This window comes from Phascolarctos cinereus, unplaced genomic scaffold (assembly GCF_003287225.1).
Source record: "Phascolarctos cinereus isolate Bilbo 61053 unplaced genomic scaffold, phaCin_HiC Scaffold_2;HRSCAF=192, whole genome shotgun sequence".
Taxonomy (NCBI): Eukaryota; Metazoa; Chordata; class Mammalia; order Diprotodontia; family Phascolarctidae; genus Phascolarctos; species Phascolarctos cinereus.
The window spans coordinates 262285149-262301374 of NW_027555625.1; the positions used below are offsets into that span (position 1 = coordinate 262285149).

General features: G+C 43.4%; 1 protein-coding gene across 3 annotated transcripts in view; it reads left to right on the top strand.

Moving 5' to 3' along the window:
• MYMK (myomaker, myoblast fusion factor) overlaps positions 1 to 15418 on the top strand; it is a 29137-nt gene extending 13719 nt beyond the window's left edge. The window contains exons 2-6 of one of the 3 annotated variants that reach the window (XM_078149970.1): positions 539 to 677; positions 3100 to 3214; positions 4168 to 4316; positions 10545 to 10661; positions 11402 to 12352. In XM_078149970.1, the coding sequence (XP_078006096.1) occupies positions 539 to 677; positions 3100 to 3214; positions 4168 to 4316; positions 10545 to 10661; positions 11402 to 11740 (859 nt within the window). In that variant the 3' untranslated portion in view covers positions 11741 to 12352. Of the gene's footprint in view, positions 1 to 538; positions 678 to 3099; positions 3215 to 4167; positions 4317 to 10544; positions 10662 to 11401; positions 12353 to 12373; positions 12731 to 13379 lie in introns of those variants that run through there. The other 2 variants (XM_020981961.2, XM_020981960.2) reach the window with 2 other exon arrangements.
• The last annotated feature ends 808 nt before the right edge of the window (positions 15419 to 16226 follow it).

Below are 16226 nucleotides of genomic sequence, written 5' to 3' on the forward strand. Positions count from 1 at the left end.
TAGTACTCATCGTACCCACATTGAGATGAGACCACAGAAACAGATTCAGAGAATCTCAGAGGTTAAAAGGGATCCCAAAGGGTGAATGATCCAACCTGTAAATCTCTGGGACAAAGCAGGGAAATGGATTCTAGCTATAGACCACAATGAAAAAAGAAAAGAAAGAACAGTGGTAAAAGATGGAAAATGAGTGAGCACCAAGGCTGAGGAGGAAAGAAAGATGACAGTGTCTGAACCTCAGCTCTGGCCTCTCCCAAAAAAGAAAAAACAAATACCCCCATCAAGCCACCCATCAGCTGTTAACCCCTCCATGTGTTGCCAGCCATCTGAACTGACATTGCTCCCTCCTCCATGGACATTTAAACTTGGTGTGGTCTTTGGTCACAGCTGTGAGCCCAGCTTTCTCAGGGACCAAGCTGATCGAGAGCTTTCAGCTATCCCTTCTGCCCTCTCTCTTTCTCTTCTTGCTCCCTTTCCTGAATTTTTGGTGGGTAGAAGAGAGGGTTTTGACTGAATTGAACATTGTCCATTGGTGCAGGACTATGGGGACCCTTGTTACCAAGTTGCTTCTCCCCACAATCAGCAGCCTCGCCTTCCTCCCCACCATCAGCATCGCTGCCAAGAGGAGGTTCCACATGGAAGCCATGGTCTACCTCTTCACCATGTTCTTCATAGCGGTAAGGATGGAATTGGTATGGGAATCCTCTCTCCTATTGCTTTCCCCACCTTAAAGTACCTGGTTGGCAGGCAATAGGATATATCATTTGGAGGCAGTGTGTGGTTGAATGGAAAGAGCCCTGAGCCTGGGAATTAGAAGAGCTGAGCTCTGGTACCAGCTCTGCCACTAACTCATTGTGTGACCTTGAGCAAATCACTCCCCTTCTTATACTTCCCCTCTATCAAATGTGGTTAGCTTAGGTAATTCCTCAGCTCCTTTCATATTCTATGAGTCTAAGACTTCCTCAGTGTATGTGTGTATGTGTGTGTGTGTGTGTGTGTGTGTGTGTTTCTCCATCTGAGGTTGTCTTTCTGTTTTTATCCTTCTGTCCAAAGTTCTTTTTCTCTTGTGTATTTAGGTCCCTCTGTCTCTCTGTTAGTCTCTCCATTTCTCCTTCTGGGAGGCGGTTCCCATGATTTGTAAAAGGTCTCTGAATCATCTGCCTTTTACCTTACTCATCTACTATCAAACCTGTCCTTCAGTAACTAGCAAACTCCCCACGAGACATTTGTTTAGGAGATGGAAAGGTTCCACTCAGATTCAACCAGCAGAGACACACACACACATGCATATGTGTGCATACATGTATACATACATATACATGTGTGTATATGTCTATATTGTATTCCCATTGATACCCATATATGTGCATTGCACATATGTGCCTGAATCCAGGTAGATGCCAAGAAATCCATGTGTGAATGTATCTATATACACAATTTTACTTTATGGGTCATGGCATTGCTTATGCCAATTCCTTTGAGGGCCAAGTTCTCCTGGAATTTCTGACCTTTAACCTTTTGTTCCTCTTCCTTAGACCGAAGGATTTAGGAGTGGCCCTCAGATCTTCATTTCAGTCATGGGTCTGGGCCTGAATGTTTTAGCAGGATTTCTTAACCTTTTTTTGTGTTATCAGCCCCTTTGACAGGCTGGAGAGAGCTATGGAACTCTTCTCAGAATTTTTTTAAATGTATGAAATAAAATACATGGGCTTACAAAGACTACAGTGGCATTCAGTTATTGAATTTTTTAGCGTCAATCCTATAGATCCTAGGTTAAGAATCTCTGAGTGTTCTTAAGCAGGGAGCAATGACTGTCATCCCTTACATTTTCTTTGATGATGTTGTAACACATCTACTGGCTGTTTACAAACTTCCCGGGAGGTTGATAAGGCAAGTAATTCTTATGCCCATTTTTGACAGATGAAGAAATTCAGTCCTGGACCTCATTTTGCTTTGAAGCAAAATGGCAGGGGAAAAATTGGGACTAAAATCCAGACCTCCTGATTACTGAGTGAGGACTCATTCCATTAAACTGCCGGCTCCCTCCTGCTCAGAGTCAACCCCAGGAGCTAAAGTACAGCCTCTGAAGGTGAAGGCAATCAGGGGACAGCTGATTCCCCACCCTGCTCCTTTTCAGAGCCTGGGCTCAGAGCCATTGAGGGGGAAGGGGAGGGATGGGGTCCGGACCCAACAGCTGCTGTTGTGGTCTGCATCAAGTCTTCTTATCCCTGCCACCTCAATCTGCAGAGTAGAAGAAGCAACTGTCCTCCTTGAACAAGAGTGTTTTGGCATTAATGGACATACCTATCTCACTTTTCCCCAAAAAATACAGGTTTCCGTTGCCAGGAGATTTGCTCAATAGATGTTAGCTTTTTTTTCCTTTCTTTTCCTTCCTTTCCTCTTTTCTTCTTTTCCTTCTTCGTCTTTCCCCTGATACCTAATGACTATGTGATCCTGGCCAAGTAACTTAACTTCCCGGTACTCTAGGCAACTAAGATTATAGGCTGCAATAAAGGTGCCAACCTGCACTGGTAGAGGGAGTTTCCATACTTGGGAATTCCTTATATCAATGAAAACCCAGGTTTAGTCTGTATCTCAGGTGTGGGGAACCTGAGGCCTCGAGGCCACATGTAGCCCTCTAGGTCCTCAAGTGAGGCCCTTTGACTGAATCCAAACTTCATGGTACAAATCCCCTTAATAAAAGGATTTGTTCTGTAAAACTTACACTAAGGACCTAGAAGGCCACATGTGACCTCAAGGCCGCAGGCTCCCCATCCCTGCTCTATCCCTGTTTTTCTTCTTTCATTTCTTTGCCTCATTTTTCTCACCTGTAAAATGGAGAGAACGATCCCTGCCTGGCCTCCCTTGCAGGGCTACCTTAAGAATCTGTTAGGTGGGACAGCTCTTTGTAAACTAGCAAGTGTTGAAAAATGAATAAGGGATTATTTATTATTATTTTAGGCAAACCCTGACCAAAAATATACTCCTTCCATCTGCTCACTGGCCTCCTAAAAATGGACTAAACCAATTCTGGGAAAGTTGATTCATCCCAAGTGACTGTCAGTCCTTTGTATAATACACTTCTGTGTTTTCTGCTAGATATACCACGCGTGTAATGGGCCAGGCTTATCAGTGCTATGTTTCATGCGCTACGACATACTGGAGTATTTCAGCATCTATGGGACAGCATTGAGTATGTGGGTGTCATTAATGGGTGAGTGCCAGCCTCCTTTATCCCAGCCGTTCACAAACCCACCTATCCACTCCTGAGCAAGTCAGCCTACTAACTTACAGGGGGCATGGAAGGCCACATGACATCCTCTTTTCCCAACTTTATGCATGCCTTCCTGCCTTCCATTCCCACTTCCCATTGCAAAGTCAATGCTTAATCCATATTAGAAAAATAATTTTAAAGCACTTTAGAGCCACACAGCTACTATATGTCAGAGACAAGGCTTGAACTCAGGTCTTCCTAACTCCAAGAGAAGGCCAGTTCACTATTCACTGCAGTAGATCGCCTCTCGTGTATGTGTGTGAATGGTTGTGTGCATGTATATGTGTCCATATATACGTGTACATATACATATACATATACATATACATATACATATACATATACATATACATATACATATACATATACATATACATATACACAAACATATACAATAGATAGATTAATAGAAAAAGCATGTCTAAAGGTCCTTCTAGCTCTAACATTCTGTGTTTCAAGGTCCTGTCCACCTCTACATCTTTGATACTATATTATAAGGTCCCTTCCAGCTCTGAGATTCCATAGTCTAAGGTCCCTTCCAGATCTGATCTTCTATGTCCTAAGGTCCCTTCTAGTTCCAATCTTCTATATTCTAAAGTTCTTTCCATCTCTAATATCCTGTGTTTCAAGGTCTTTTCTAGCTCTCACCTTCCATGTTCCAAAATCTCTTCCAGTTCTGATATTTTATGTCCTAAGGTCCCTTCTAATTATAACATAATATGTTCTAAGATCCCTCCCAACTCTAACTTTCTATGTTCTAAGGTTCCTTCCAGCTGACATTCTGATTCCTCAAAGAAATGCCTTCTCAAGATAACGATAATGAAATTAGAAGTCTCCTTTGAGTCCAAGTGAACTCTAATCTCTGATTTCTGTGCCCTTCCCTCCCTTTCCAGCACTGGCAGAATTTGATGAACCAAAAAGGTCAACCTTTGTGATGTTTGGAGTGTTGACCATTGCCGTAAGGATCTACCAAGACCGATGGGGCTATGGGGTGTATTCGGGGCCTATTGGCACAGCTGTCCTCATCATTACAGCAAAGTGGGTGAGTGATCAAAAATGATAAGATAAGATAATACTTGCAAAACACCTTGCATACCTTAAAGTGCTACATAAAAATGCTAGCTATTATTATTACAACTATATTTGTCTAGTTCTGTGACCTTGAGCCCACTCTTCTCATGACTTCAGTTTCCCCACCTACAAAATGAGGGGGTTGGAATAGATGATTTCTGAGGTTCCTTCCCATTCTGACATTTTGTGTAATTGAGTCTATGTTTCTTCCATCACTCTAGGCATCTTGAAATACTGACAGAGGGAGTAGCTAATTGGGAAAGTGTCAGGCTTTGGAGGCCAGTTGTGGGCCCTCACCTGTTAAGGACAAAGCAATGTGATGACCTACATCTGGGTCTCCCAGGTGATTGGCTGAGTTTCTTTACCAGACAGGGAAGAACTGAGATTCTGGCCAGCTTTATCTCAGCTTTTCTAGTTGCCTCCTTGTTCTGAAAAGTCCTAGTAACTGGGTCTTCCTGAGAGGTAACTATGGAAGAAACCTTGGCCTATTACAGTCTGGACTCTATTACTCATTAGCAGTCTGACTTTGGGGAGTCTCTTAACCTCAGGCCCTCAGTTTCCTCTTTTCTGAAATGGGAGTTGAAAGTATCTAAGCTCCCTTCCAACTCTGACGTTCTGTGGTCTAAAATCTCTTCCAGCTCTGACATCCTGTGTTCCAAGGTCTCTTCCAACTCTGACATTCTGTGTTTCAAAGTCCTTTCCAGCTCTGATATTGAGTGTTCTAAGGTCCTTTCCAACTCTGACTTTCTACATTCATTCCAAGGTGCCTTTCAGCAGCAATGTCCTAAGATTCCTTTGACCTGTGGCTCTGGCTTTCAATGCTGATTCTAACTTTTTTTTCCTGACTGACGCTGGCTATAGCTGTGTCTGGTATTGTAGTTACAACTTCTCTCTAAGTCCAATGATTTCATTGCTATTTCTGCATCCACTGCCCACCTTAGTCCCTGACTCAGAAGTGTGGCAGTATCTTGAAGAATGAGTTCATATTGAAGGCTTTCTGGAAGAGGAGAAGCTTGCGCTCGGGGTGTTGAGAGGAGGGCCAGGGTAGAGTAAGTCATAAGGCTGGGCTGTGAACACCAGAGATGGCTCAAGTCAAGGATCTGAGGTAGGGGGATGAAGTGTAGGTAGTGGGTTTTCAAAAATACATTCATCTGCTTTATCTTCATAGACCGCACAGTAAAAGGGATCAGGATTTCTTTTCCCTATTTGGACAATGAGGCACAGAGAGATGAAGCTACTTGAAGAAAATCACACATCTATATTGTGGCAAAGCCAGACCTTGAATTCAAATATCTTGACTCTTTTGAATGCTCTTCCAAAGGAGGAGGGTTGGGGAAGAGGTTATTCTTTCTTGATCTAGTTTAGCAATTTGAATTGATGTTACTTGGGGTGACCCAAGGCAGTGCCTCTAAATTTCCTGCCTTGGGGAGGAGAGACTTGTTGGGGTGATGCAATAGCATGCCTTATTAATTAACATTCTGGAATGCATAAACAATGCTGGCTTCCAGAGATAATCACTGAATTCCAAGTCTCTGTTTACGATAAAAACAGCTCACCCCAAGCCGGAAATGGGATAATTCTCTCCTGATTCAGTCCTGGTGGATTTCCCTCCTCACTCCCCCAACTAGACATTGAGTAATTATACTCAGAGAAGTTTGGTATGAATCCGCTTCTGAATTATAATTAGGTAGAACGGTATCTACTCATTAAAGCCTGAGTGGAATACCACACAGACTTTCTTCTCCCTGGTCAAGTGGACTCAGCAATAGCAATAAAGGGGGGCAGGGAGGGAAAGAAAGGAAGAAGCATTCGTTAAATGCCTACCATGTGCCAGGCACTATGCTAAGTGCTTTAAAAACATATCATTGGATCATCACAGCAATCTTGTGAGGTAGGTGCATTTATCCCCATTTCACTACTTAAGAAACTGAGAGATGCCCGAGGTCACACAGCTGCTAAGTGTCAGGCTAGTGAACTCTTCCTGACTCCAGTCCCAGACCCAGTGCTCTATCCACTATGCCACCTAGCTGTTCCCCTTGGGGGGAAGGCCAAAGCAAATTGGCCACATTCCTAATTTAAATAGCACCTTCTGGCCCATTTAGGAAGGAATTCAATCTCAGAGGGGGAGTTGGTTTCTAGAGAAAGGGCACCAGACCCTCAGGGCTTAACTGTTCTCTAAAGGCCATTCCCCCAGTTGCTAGAGGCTTGGGACCAGCAAGCACCACAGGTATAGGTTCGGTGGCAATTACTGAGGGACAGCATGGAGTAATAGAAAGTGGACTGGATTTAGATTTAGAAGAGCCTGGGTTTAAATCTTGCCCCAGATACTTAATAACTAGTGAACTGAAATACAACCTTTCGCAGCCTAAGTTACTTCATCTGTAAAATGGGGATGATAATAACATCACTTGTTTTGAAGGGTTATTTTGAAAATCAAATGAAATCGTGTACATAAAATGTTTTGTAAACCTTAAAATGCTGTATAAATATCTGATGTTATTGTTAACTCTAAGGTCCATTGCAAGTAAAAGGTTTTCTGCTTCCCTTTCTCCCCCTGTCAGAGGGTGAAGAGACAACCGGAGGTGTGGACACCACCTAGGGAAACTGAGCCTAAGAATAAAGAAAGCAACTGGAGGGTCTCATCGAGCCCAGGAATTCATAGGATCATAGATCTATGGGAAGTACAGGGCCTTAGAGGTCAAATAAACCCCTTTATCTTACAGATGAGGAGACAGATGCCCAAGAGGGCATAATCACTTACCCCAGTTTACGTGGGTGGTCTGATGCTCTCCCCACTGGACCATGTCCTAGAGCTCTCAGTAAGCCCGTTCTTTATTTCACCAGTGTTTGTTTCACTGTGCTTTATCTGTTTCATCCCATTCATGACCTATCTGTTTCACCTAGCCTACCACTGGTAGGCTGGTAGGTTGATAGGTAAGTACATGTTTGTTGTAATCTTGGAGTTGTCATTGACCCTTCCCTGTCCCTCCCAGAGGAGGTGAGATTTGATCCGTCCATCTTCAATCCATCTCACTTCTCACTCATCTATCTATTGGAGGACGGGCAGGGATGAAAAGAGGAGGCAATGCACAAACCAATCCCTTTGCTCAATTCAGTTAGACAAGATTTTGTGGGTGGCTTTTGTTCAACCAGCATTCATTAAGTATTTACTATGTACAAAGACACTGGGCCAGAAACTAGGGATACAAGGATGAAAATGAAACATCTGCCCTTAAGGAACTTACAGCTACTGGGGCATTGAGGGGATGGAATACAGTAAAGGCCAGGGAAGAGTTTCATGGAGAAGATACCCCCTGAGAGGGACCGTGAAAGGAGAGAAAGTTCCTGAAGAGGCAGGATTGAGAAGGAAGTATACTCCAAGCATGAGACACTTTATATCATCTATTACATTAAATAGAACTTTTAAGTAGGTCATTATAGAAGAACAAAAAAGGATATACATTATGTAGAATCATAGAACTTAGTTCACATAAAGAAAAATATTGGGGAATGGTTGTGTCACTGATTATTTGATATATTGGCCTATTAAAAACAAAGGGAGAGGGCAGCTAGTGGTGCAGTGGATAGAGCACCTGCCATGGAGTCAGCAGACCTGAACTGAAATCCAGCCTCAGACACTTACTAGCTGTGTGACCCTGGGCAAGTCACTTCACCCCATTGCCTCCCAAAAAGGGGGGGCTGGGTGAGGAAAACTTATATTAGATGGAAAGGAAGGTGTAAATTGAGACTGGTGAGTTTTAAGTGAAGCTCTTCTGCTTGTCTCTAAGGCCATGGAAAAAATTGAAAGAATATTCTGGTAAGACTATTCTATGCTGTCCAAACCAGTGTCTTAACATAAAGAGAAAAAGCATTGCAGCAAGCAACCAAGGGAAGCTATGGAGTCCCAGTCACTAGATAGAAAACATTCAGATAAACCAAAGAATCACAAAATCTCTGGCTTGGAAGGGACTCCAGAAGTTGTCTAGCCAAAAGTGTATCAGAACAAGAATCCCTACTCCAATATATCTTTCTTACACGAATAGTGATCTAGCCCCAGCCTGAAGTCCTCCAGTGACAAGGAACTCCCTATCAGCCCAGACAGCCCACTTTTGGACAGTTTTGATTGTTAGGAAGCTTTTCCTTAGATGGAGTCAAAGCTTGTGTCTCTGTTTCCACCCACTGCTCCTCCAGTCCTGCCCTTCTGAAGCCGATCTGAGCCAGCCTAATCCCTTTTCCAAGGAGTGGCTCTCCAAGTGCTTGAAGACAGTAACTCTGCTCCACCTCTGGGACCAGAACTACCCTAGTGGTTAAGACAGTCAACTGTCTGAAGGCAAGAGCCTAAACCTGACAATTCTGGAAGTTTCTTTCCTGTCCTAGGATGCTAGAGTTCCAGGGTTCCAAAATTCTGTGACCAGGATTTTAGATTTCTGTGATTGTGACTTTACAATCATTTCATTGGATGATTCCAAATTGGCTTCTGACCTATTGCCTCATGGAGTAGAAGGCTGCCTCCCAGGAGGCTGTCAGGAGGTCAGCTTCTTCTTTGTTGTCTTTGGGGTAGATCTTTGTAGATCCAAATGGAAAAGGCTTACTTCACACATTTACATAGCACTAAAATAGTTCTCATATTTATATGGTGATTTAAGGGCTGCCTAGCACTTTACATACTTTATCCCATACCCGATGATGATGATGATGATGATGATGATGATGATGATGATGATAAAAATACTGGCTAACATTCATATAGCACTTGAAGGTTTGCAAAGTATGAGTATGTTACCTCCTTCTAATCCTGAGTTTTAATCCTTTTAAACCTGAGTTCAAATATGATTTCAGACACTTACTAGCTGTGTGATCCTGGGAAAGTCACTTAACACCTGTTTGCCTCCGTTGTCTCATCCATAAAATGGGGATAACAATAGCACCTACATGCCAAGGCTGTTGTGAAGCTCAAATGAGATAACAATTGTTAAGCACTTAGCACAGTGTCTGGCACGTAGTAAGCTCTGTACAAAATGTTAATTATCATTATTATTAATCCTGGAAACAACCATGTGAGCTAGGGACTTTTATTATCCTCTTTTTACAGGTGGGAAAAGTGAGGCCCAGAAAGACCCTCTGCCCAGATCAAACAGCTAGTAAATCTGAAGTAAGATTCAGACTGGAATCCATTTAAACACCAAGTCCATTGACCCGAACCACTATGCCTCACTTCCTCAGAAAAAGACAAAAGCTGTTGTGTTGGCTAGGGTTTTTTTAATGGAAATTCAGACAGAACCCGGGTTTTCCTGACTTGGACAGATAAGGAAGTATTATTCCACTTGCCTCCATCTCTCCCGGGCCCCATATTTACAAACAAGCAACTAGTTCCCTGCCCACCTGGCCCAGGCACAAATTTCTAAGGAAAGACTTGTCTCCACGGTGTGCAGCTCCTATCCTTAGATGTGGTGAGGAGATGTAAAGCAAATGAGAACTCTGTCCACTGTCCTCAGGGCACCTGAAAGCTGGACAAACTGGAGTTCACACTAATGTTAGTGTATCGGCAAGGAAGAACAGACACATTAACTGAGTGACGCTGGGCAAGCCACATCATTTCTCTGAGATGCATTTTCCTCATCTATTAAATAGGGACAATAAGGTTTGTTCTATCTCCCTTGGAAAGAAAGAGCTCTGGAAACCTTAAAGTGCCATAGAAATTAACAAACAATAGAGATTAGATGTAAAAAACACCAGACTCTGGAGTCAGGAGACCTGGGTTTGAATCCCAGCTATAAAACTTAGTACCTGCGTGACTTTGGGCAAGTCCCTTAGCTTTTTTGGGCCTCAGTTTGCTCATCTGTAAAATGGGGATAATAACACATGTGCTACCTACCTCACAGGATAATTGTGGAGAAAGCACTTTGCAAATTGCAAAATGTTATATAAATGTGAATTATTATTACCTAATCTGAATATAGGAGGGACACAGAACAAAGGAGTGAAAAGATCTGAGTCAGAGAGTTGAAAGAAGTCTGTTCTTTCACCTAGTGGCTTGTTTATTATTTAACTGATGGCTGCTGTCCCCTTGGGGCACATCGAGGTGGTTATTTGTTGAGTCTGGCAAAGGGACCCTCTTTATTCCAGGCGACCCAGAATGGATGAGTTTTGAGTCAGGCCACCCAGAGCTTCTTCACTGACTTCTGTATTTCCTCTCCAGCTGCAAAAGATGAAAGAGAAGAAGGGTCTGTACCCGGACAAGAGTGTATACACCCAACAGATAGGCCCTGGTTTCTGTTTTGGAGCATTAGCACTGATGCTGCGTTTCTTTTTTGAGGTAAGGCCCCTCTGTGCAAGGTTCCATGGGAGGAATACAGAGAGGTGACAGCCACAGCCCCTGTCCTCGGGGAACTCTTAATCCTGGGGGGACAAGATATCAGTGTCAGCAAAAGAGCATTAGCCTGAGAGTCACAAGTTTTGGGTCCTAGTCAGACTATGCTGCTAAGTAGCCCCTGTGTGACTTGGGAAAGTCATTTACCTTCTATGGACTTTCTCCAAGTCCTCTTCCAGACTCTTCACTTCAGAAGGCTAAGTCTAATATATGTAGATGGATCTGAAATTTCACTGGGGTGAATATTTCCTCCAGTGGCAGAGATTCCAAACCCATCCGAGCCTTCTCATCCAATGGGATTTTGGTCCATGGCTTTCCATAATTCCACCATAGAAGGTCCACTTACTTCAACAGAAGCCACCTTCGTTTTATTCCTTGCTCTGCCCCCTTACTACCTGTGTGATTTGGGTCACTTCACCCATTCTAGGGCTCAGTTTCCTCTTCTGTCAAATGAAGGGGTTGGACTAGACTCCTAAGGTCTCTTCCAGCTCTGGATCTGCTTATGATCCAACCATGCTCTGCTTTTTTTAATTCAAGCTCTCCCCAAAATCTTAGTGCAGTTTTAAACTACTAACACCTTAAAATGTTAGTAACAAGATGCAGGCACTTAAACCCAGCATCCACCATTCCATTGCTCTTAGAGGGATCCATAGTTTGAACACTTCTAAGATCACAATGTTTTGCAGCCCCTTCGCATCATGGGGAGGATATTGGGGTTCAAGAAACAGGCTTCTGCAGCAGGGAACGGTGAACGTGCTGGACAATCTTCCAAAGCTGATCCAACCCTCTGTCCTCACCTTCTACACAGTTGTGAGCCCAACTCATTGTCCATCTATCTCCCCAGCTTATCCACGATACACAAATATAGATATAAAGTATGGGGGGGGATGTTAAAACAGACTTCTCTGATCTTCACTTTCCACATCCATAAAATGGGGATTAAGAACACTTTCAGTGCCTACCTAGGCCCTCAAGTTACTACTGTAGGAGAGGTGATGAAAGTTCTCTGTACGAACAGGTTGTGATCCCCTAATGTGAGCACTCCTTCCAATGACACCAGGCTCATCCTGTTTGTGGTCACTCATCTTGTGCAACTCAAGTTCATATCCTAACCAAAAGTCCAACCAACATGCTGGATGCCTTTCTCAAGGTCTCCCGCCTGACCTTACAAGCAGAACACATGGCTTATCCATCAGTCATACCCCACCAACTCATCTTGCTTTTCAATCACACATTTTTTTCTATGACATCTTTTTTCACCACTTGTCCTGCATAATTCCTTGTTTGTATTGTATCCCAGCCTGTTCACACTCACCACGTGCCTCTCTGACACTCTTTGGTTGATCCTCAGTTTCAGCTCTTCAAAGACTGAAGTGTTCCATGACTTACTACAGTAACATGGGCACTCATTTCAAGGAGAAACCTGGAGTCACCAAAAGTATTTTGTAATTTCTCAAAGACCATTTGGGCCCAGTTCATTCTCCATTGGAAGTGTCTGTCCAAGGCACATAGTCTGCACAATAAACATTGTTCATTCATTTGGTTTTTCTTATGAAGATAGTTAGGCCAAACTCTTTTGAGTGGTTATGGACCTCTTCCAGAAGACTCTGTAATGTTTCAGGGCTTGATGCAATAAGCATGTTGTCATTTGCATACAGAGTCACCTGGAAGACCTTCATCTCTAAGGAACCTCTTCTGACTCAGACCTTGTATTACATCTCTTCCATGACTGTGGCCAACACTTCTGACAAGCCTACACTGCTCTGTTTTATGCTTCATTTGATATAAAAGATGAATGACAATTAATAGCAATTAATCATCATTGGTTATTAATAGCAAGTGAGTTGTTACATATGACATTCAATAGTACATAAAAGAAATACTTGTAATGTCATAAGGCACTGGGTGATTAATGCTCAGTATGTAGACAGTGAGTATGATTAATGCCATAGGACTTAGAGAAGAGGGGATCACTGTCAACTGGAATAATAAAATTTTTGTAAAAGGGATACGTCAGAAGGATGAGGGGGTTATCTTAATATCAGTAGATCATAGATTTAGAACTGGAAGGTAATTAATAGGTCATTTAGGCAATTCCTTCATTTTACAGATTGTTGTTCAGTCCTGTCCGACTACTCATGACCCCATTTGGGATTTTCTTAGCAGAGATATTAGAGTGATTTGCTCATTTTACATGTGAGGAACTGAAGCAAACAGGGTTAGGTGACTCGCTCAGGATCACACAGCTGGTAAGTGTCTGAAGATGGATTTGAACTCAGGAAGAGGCGTCTTCCTGACTCTAGCCCCAGCACTCTATCCACAATGCCACCTAGTTGCCCATATTTTATAAGACAAAAAACTAAATCCCAGAATGGTAGAGGTCACACAGAGAGTATACAGAGCTAAGAATGTGAAGTCATCATATAGGGGAAGTTGTAACTCAGGAAGAGAGTGAAAGATGGCTGTGAGAAAGAGTGTTCCAAGCAGCATCAGTGCATGAGCAAAAGTGTGGAGGTGGGAAATTATGAATGGTAAAAGATGGCTAGATGGGAAAAATAGGGACAGATTAAGGAATTCTTTAAATGCCAGGTTGAGCTTTCTAAGGCTTAGGCAACTGACTCTCTTTCCCTCTTTTCTTCTTTCTTTCTCTCTGGGTCTGCAAAGGAGTGGGATCACACCTATGTTCACAGCTTCTACCACTGTTCACTAGCCATGTCCTTTGTCTTGCTGCTGCCCAAGGTGAACAAGAAAGCTGGGAATGCTGGGACTCCTGCCAAACTGGACTGCTCTACGCTCTGCTGTGCTTGCATCTGACTGTGCCTTTCCTCCCACCCTTCCCGGACCTCCATTTGACTACGTACCCCTATAGAGATATGAACCTGATTCCCTGTCTCCCTTACTCTTTTCTTCTCTCAGGTCAAGTTGAGCAGACAAGTATTTAAGATCTCAATGTAGGCCTAGCATTGTTGTAGGCACCATGGGGAAGAGCTGTTGCTTTTCCCCCTTTCCTTCCACGGCTTTCATCTTTAAAAATCATAGTAGCCAAGAATTGGCTTTCCAGAGCCAATCAAAGCCCTCAGCCTCTGTGCAGGACTGTACTCAAATTATCCTAGGCAGACAAGACTTCTCCTGTCAAAAAAGAGTCTACCAACTATCCTTGGTTACAATCCTTTCCCTTTTCAAAGTCAATGGCAATCTCTCCTATTTAGACATCTCTTTTCCCATGGGTCCTGGTGAGATTTCTATTTCTGCACCCATGGTCTCTGAATGAGCCCTTTGGGAAGGGAAGGGGCAGTCAAATAGGTAGTGCCACTGTTGCAATACCAGGTTGGTTAATTTCAGCGGCTACCTCCTGACCCCAAACCCCACCCCTTGGCCCCTGTCCCTTCCTCCAGCTGAGTTCCATGAGCTCTGAGTTCCCTGCTTCTAGGAGAGAAATTCCAGACTGAATTGATGTAGGAGCAAAATGATTTTATTTATTTCACTCTAACTCTGTTGGAGGCCATAGGCTCTTTCCCAAAATTGCAGGAGCCCAATGCCAACTCACCATACCTAGTGTCCAGCCTAGGGTTGACAAGTATCCCTTTCCCAGATCCACTAAGGTGGGTGGTTTAATGACGAAAGTGTCTGGGCACCAAGGGCACCCTCCTGGGGTCCAACTCATTTGGAAGCTACAGTCCTTGTTCCCTTTGCCCATGCCCAGATCTTTCCCCATAGCTCTCTAATGGATGGGCAGTGAGTGCTGAAAACTCTCTGAGTCTTTCCAAATAATTCTCTCTCTTGGAATAACTGGGGGCAGCACAGTCAGGCACCCCCTTACCTCTTTGTAGCAAGCATGGCTCCATATCAGAACAACTCCTTCTGCATTACAAAACATCAGTTTAATAGCATTCCCCCTCTTCCCAACTCCACAAACAATCCCACTAGCCCAGGATCCTACCATAGGTGGTTTGGAAAAGCTATCACCTCTCTCCCTGACATAATCCTTCCAGGCTTGGAGACATTTCCAAACCCTCTCCTGCCCCCAGCTGCCCCCAGGACTCTGTTATATGAATATTTGTCTAATCTAACCCTTTTGAAACCTCATTTTAAAATTTGTAAAGCCTATCCCCTCTCCTGAGAAACTGTCTCCTCCCCCAGGACAGCCTGTGTTCTGGTCTTCAGCATATGTCTCTTAAGGCAGTAGGACTAGGAACTGGTGATTGTCAATGTCCTCCCTCTTCCAGCCCTTCCCAAGTTTATAGACGGCAACCACCTCTGTCTTCAGTCTCCATCTTTCCAGCCCTAGGAGGCTTCAACTCAGTTCAGACTCATCCAAACCTCATTTCCACTCCTTTGGTCCTTTTCATTGACCATCCTAAACCCTTCTTATCTTCCTGGGTCCTGTCCTTTACAAGGTAAGGAGGAGGAGTATATTCAGAGCCCCCTCTATCTGGTTGACTTCCCCACATGCCCTTGTGCTCACTTATAGACACATACATTCACACACACACACACACACACAGACACCCCTTTATCACTCTCTCTCCAATCTTTACCTAACAGCCACATCCCAAGTGTGTAGCAGAAGACATTACAGAGAGCACATGGGCCATCTCAAGTTTATCTATCACAGCCTCCAGGTTAAGGAAAAATAAAGACAATTACCTAGCAAGTAAAAGTGCTGGTAGAGGTAGAAAAAAAAATGCAAATTCCAGAACTTACCCTGTGTTTCTTTTTTTTTTTATTCTTCCTGTATTCTTACTTCCTCTACCTGTTCCCAGACAGATCAGAACTAGATGTAAAATCCTTTTTGAGTCAATAGATAATTTACCTTACTTAACATTAATTCATCCCAAGCCTATTATATGTTGAAAGCTTCTAGAATTGGGGCAATTAGGTGGGGCAGTAAATAGAGAAGCAGCCCTGGAGTCAGGAGGACCTGAGTACGAATCTGGCCTCAGACACTTACCAGCTATGTGACCCTGGGCAAGTCACTTAAGCCTCTAAAACAACAGCAGCAACAACAATCTTCTAGAAATGGGAGCCTTTTTTAGAACCCAGCACCCTTGGGTACTGGGATACAGAGATCCTTCATAGGCCACAGAAAGACCGTATTCCCTGGCTTACTGTAGTGACCACCAGCAGGGAGTACTCTCTTGTATACTTCATAGTGACTTCAGGGCATGATGTGAAAAGAATAAAAAGATAAACAAGTAATTAGCTTTATTTTCAGGGCCCACAGCTGCTTTATGGAGACAACTGGTAGAACAGTAGATAGAATATTTGGAGTCAGGAAGGCCTGAGTTCAAATCATGCCTCAGATCCTTTCTAGCTATGTGACTCTGGGCAAGTCACTTAACCACTGTCTCAGTTTCTTCATCTATAAAATGGGGATAATAACAGCACCTATTTCATGGGGTTGTGTGAAGATCTGATGTTCAGGAATCTCTGCAGGCAGTAACAACCTCTGACCTCCAGGCCAAGAAAATATTCAAGATCCAGGAACACTAGGAGGACTTCTTGGGAGGG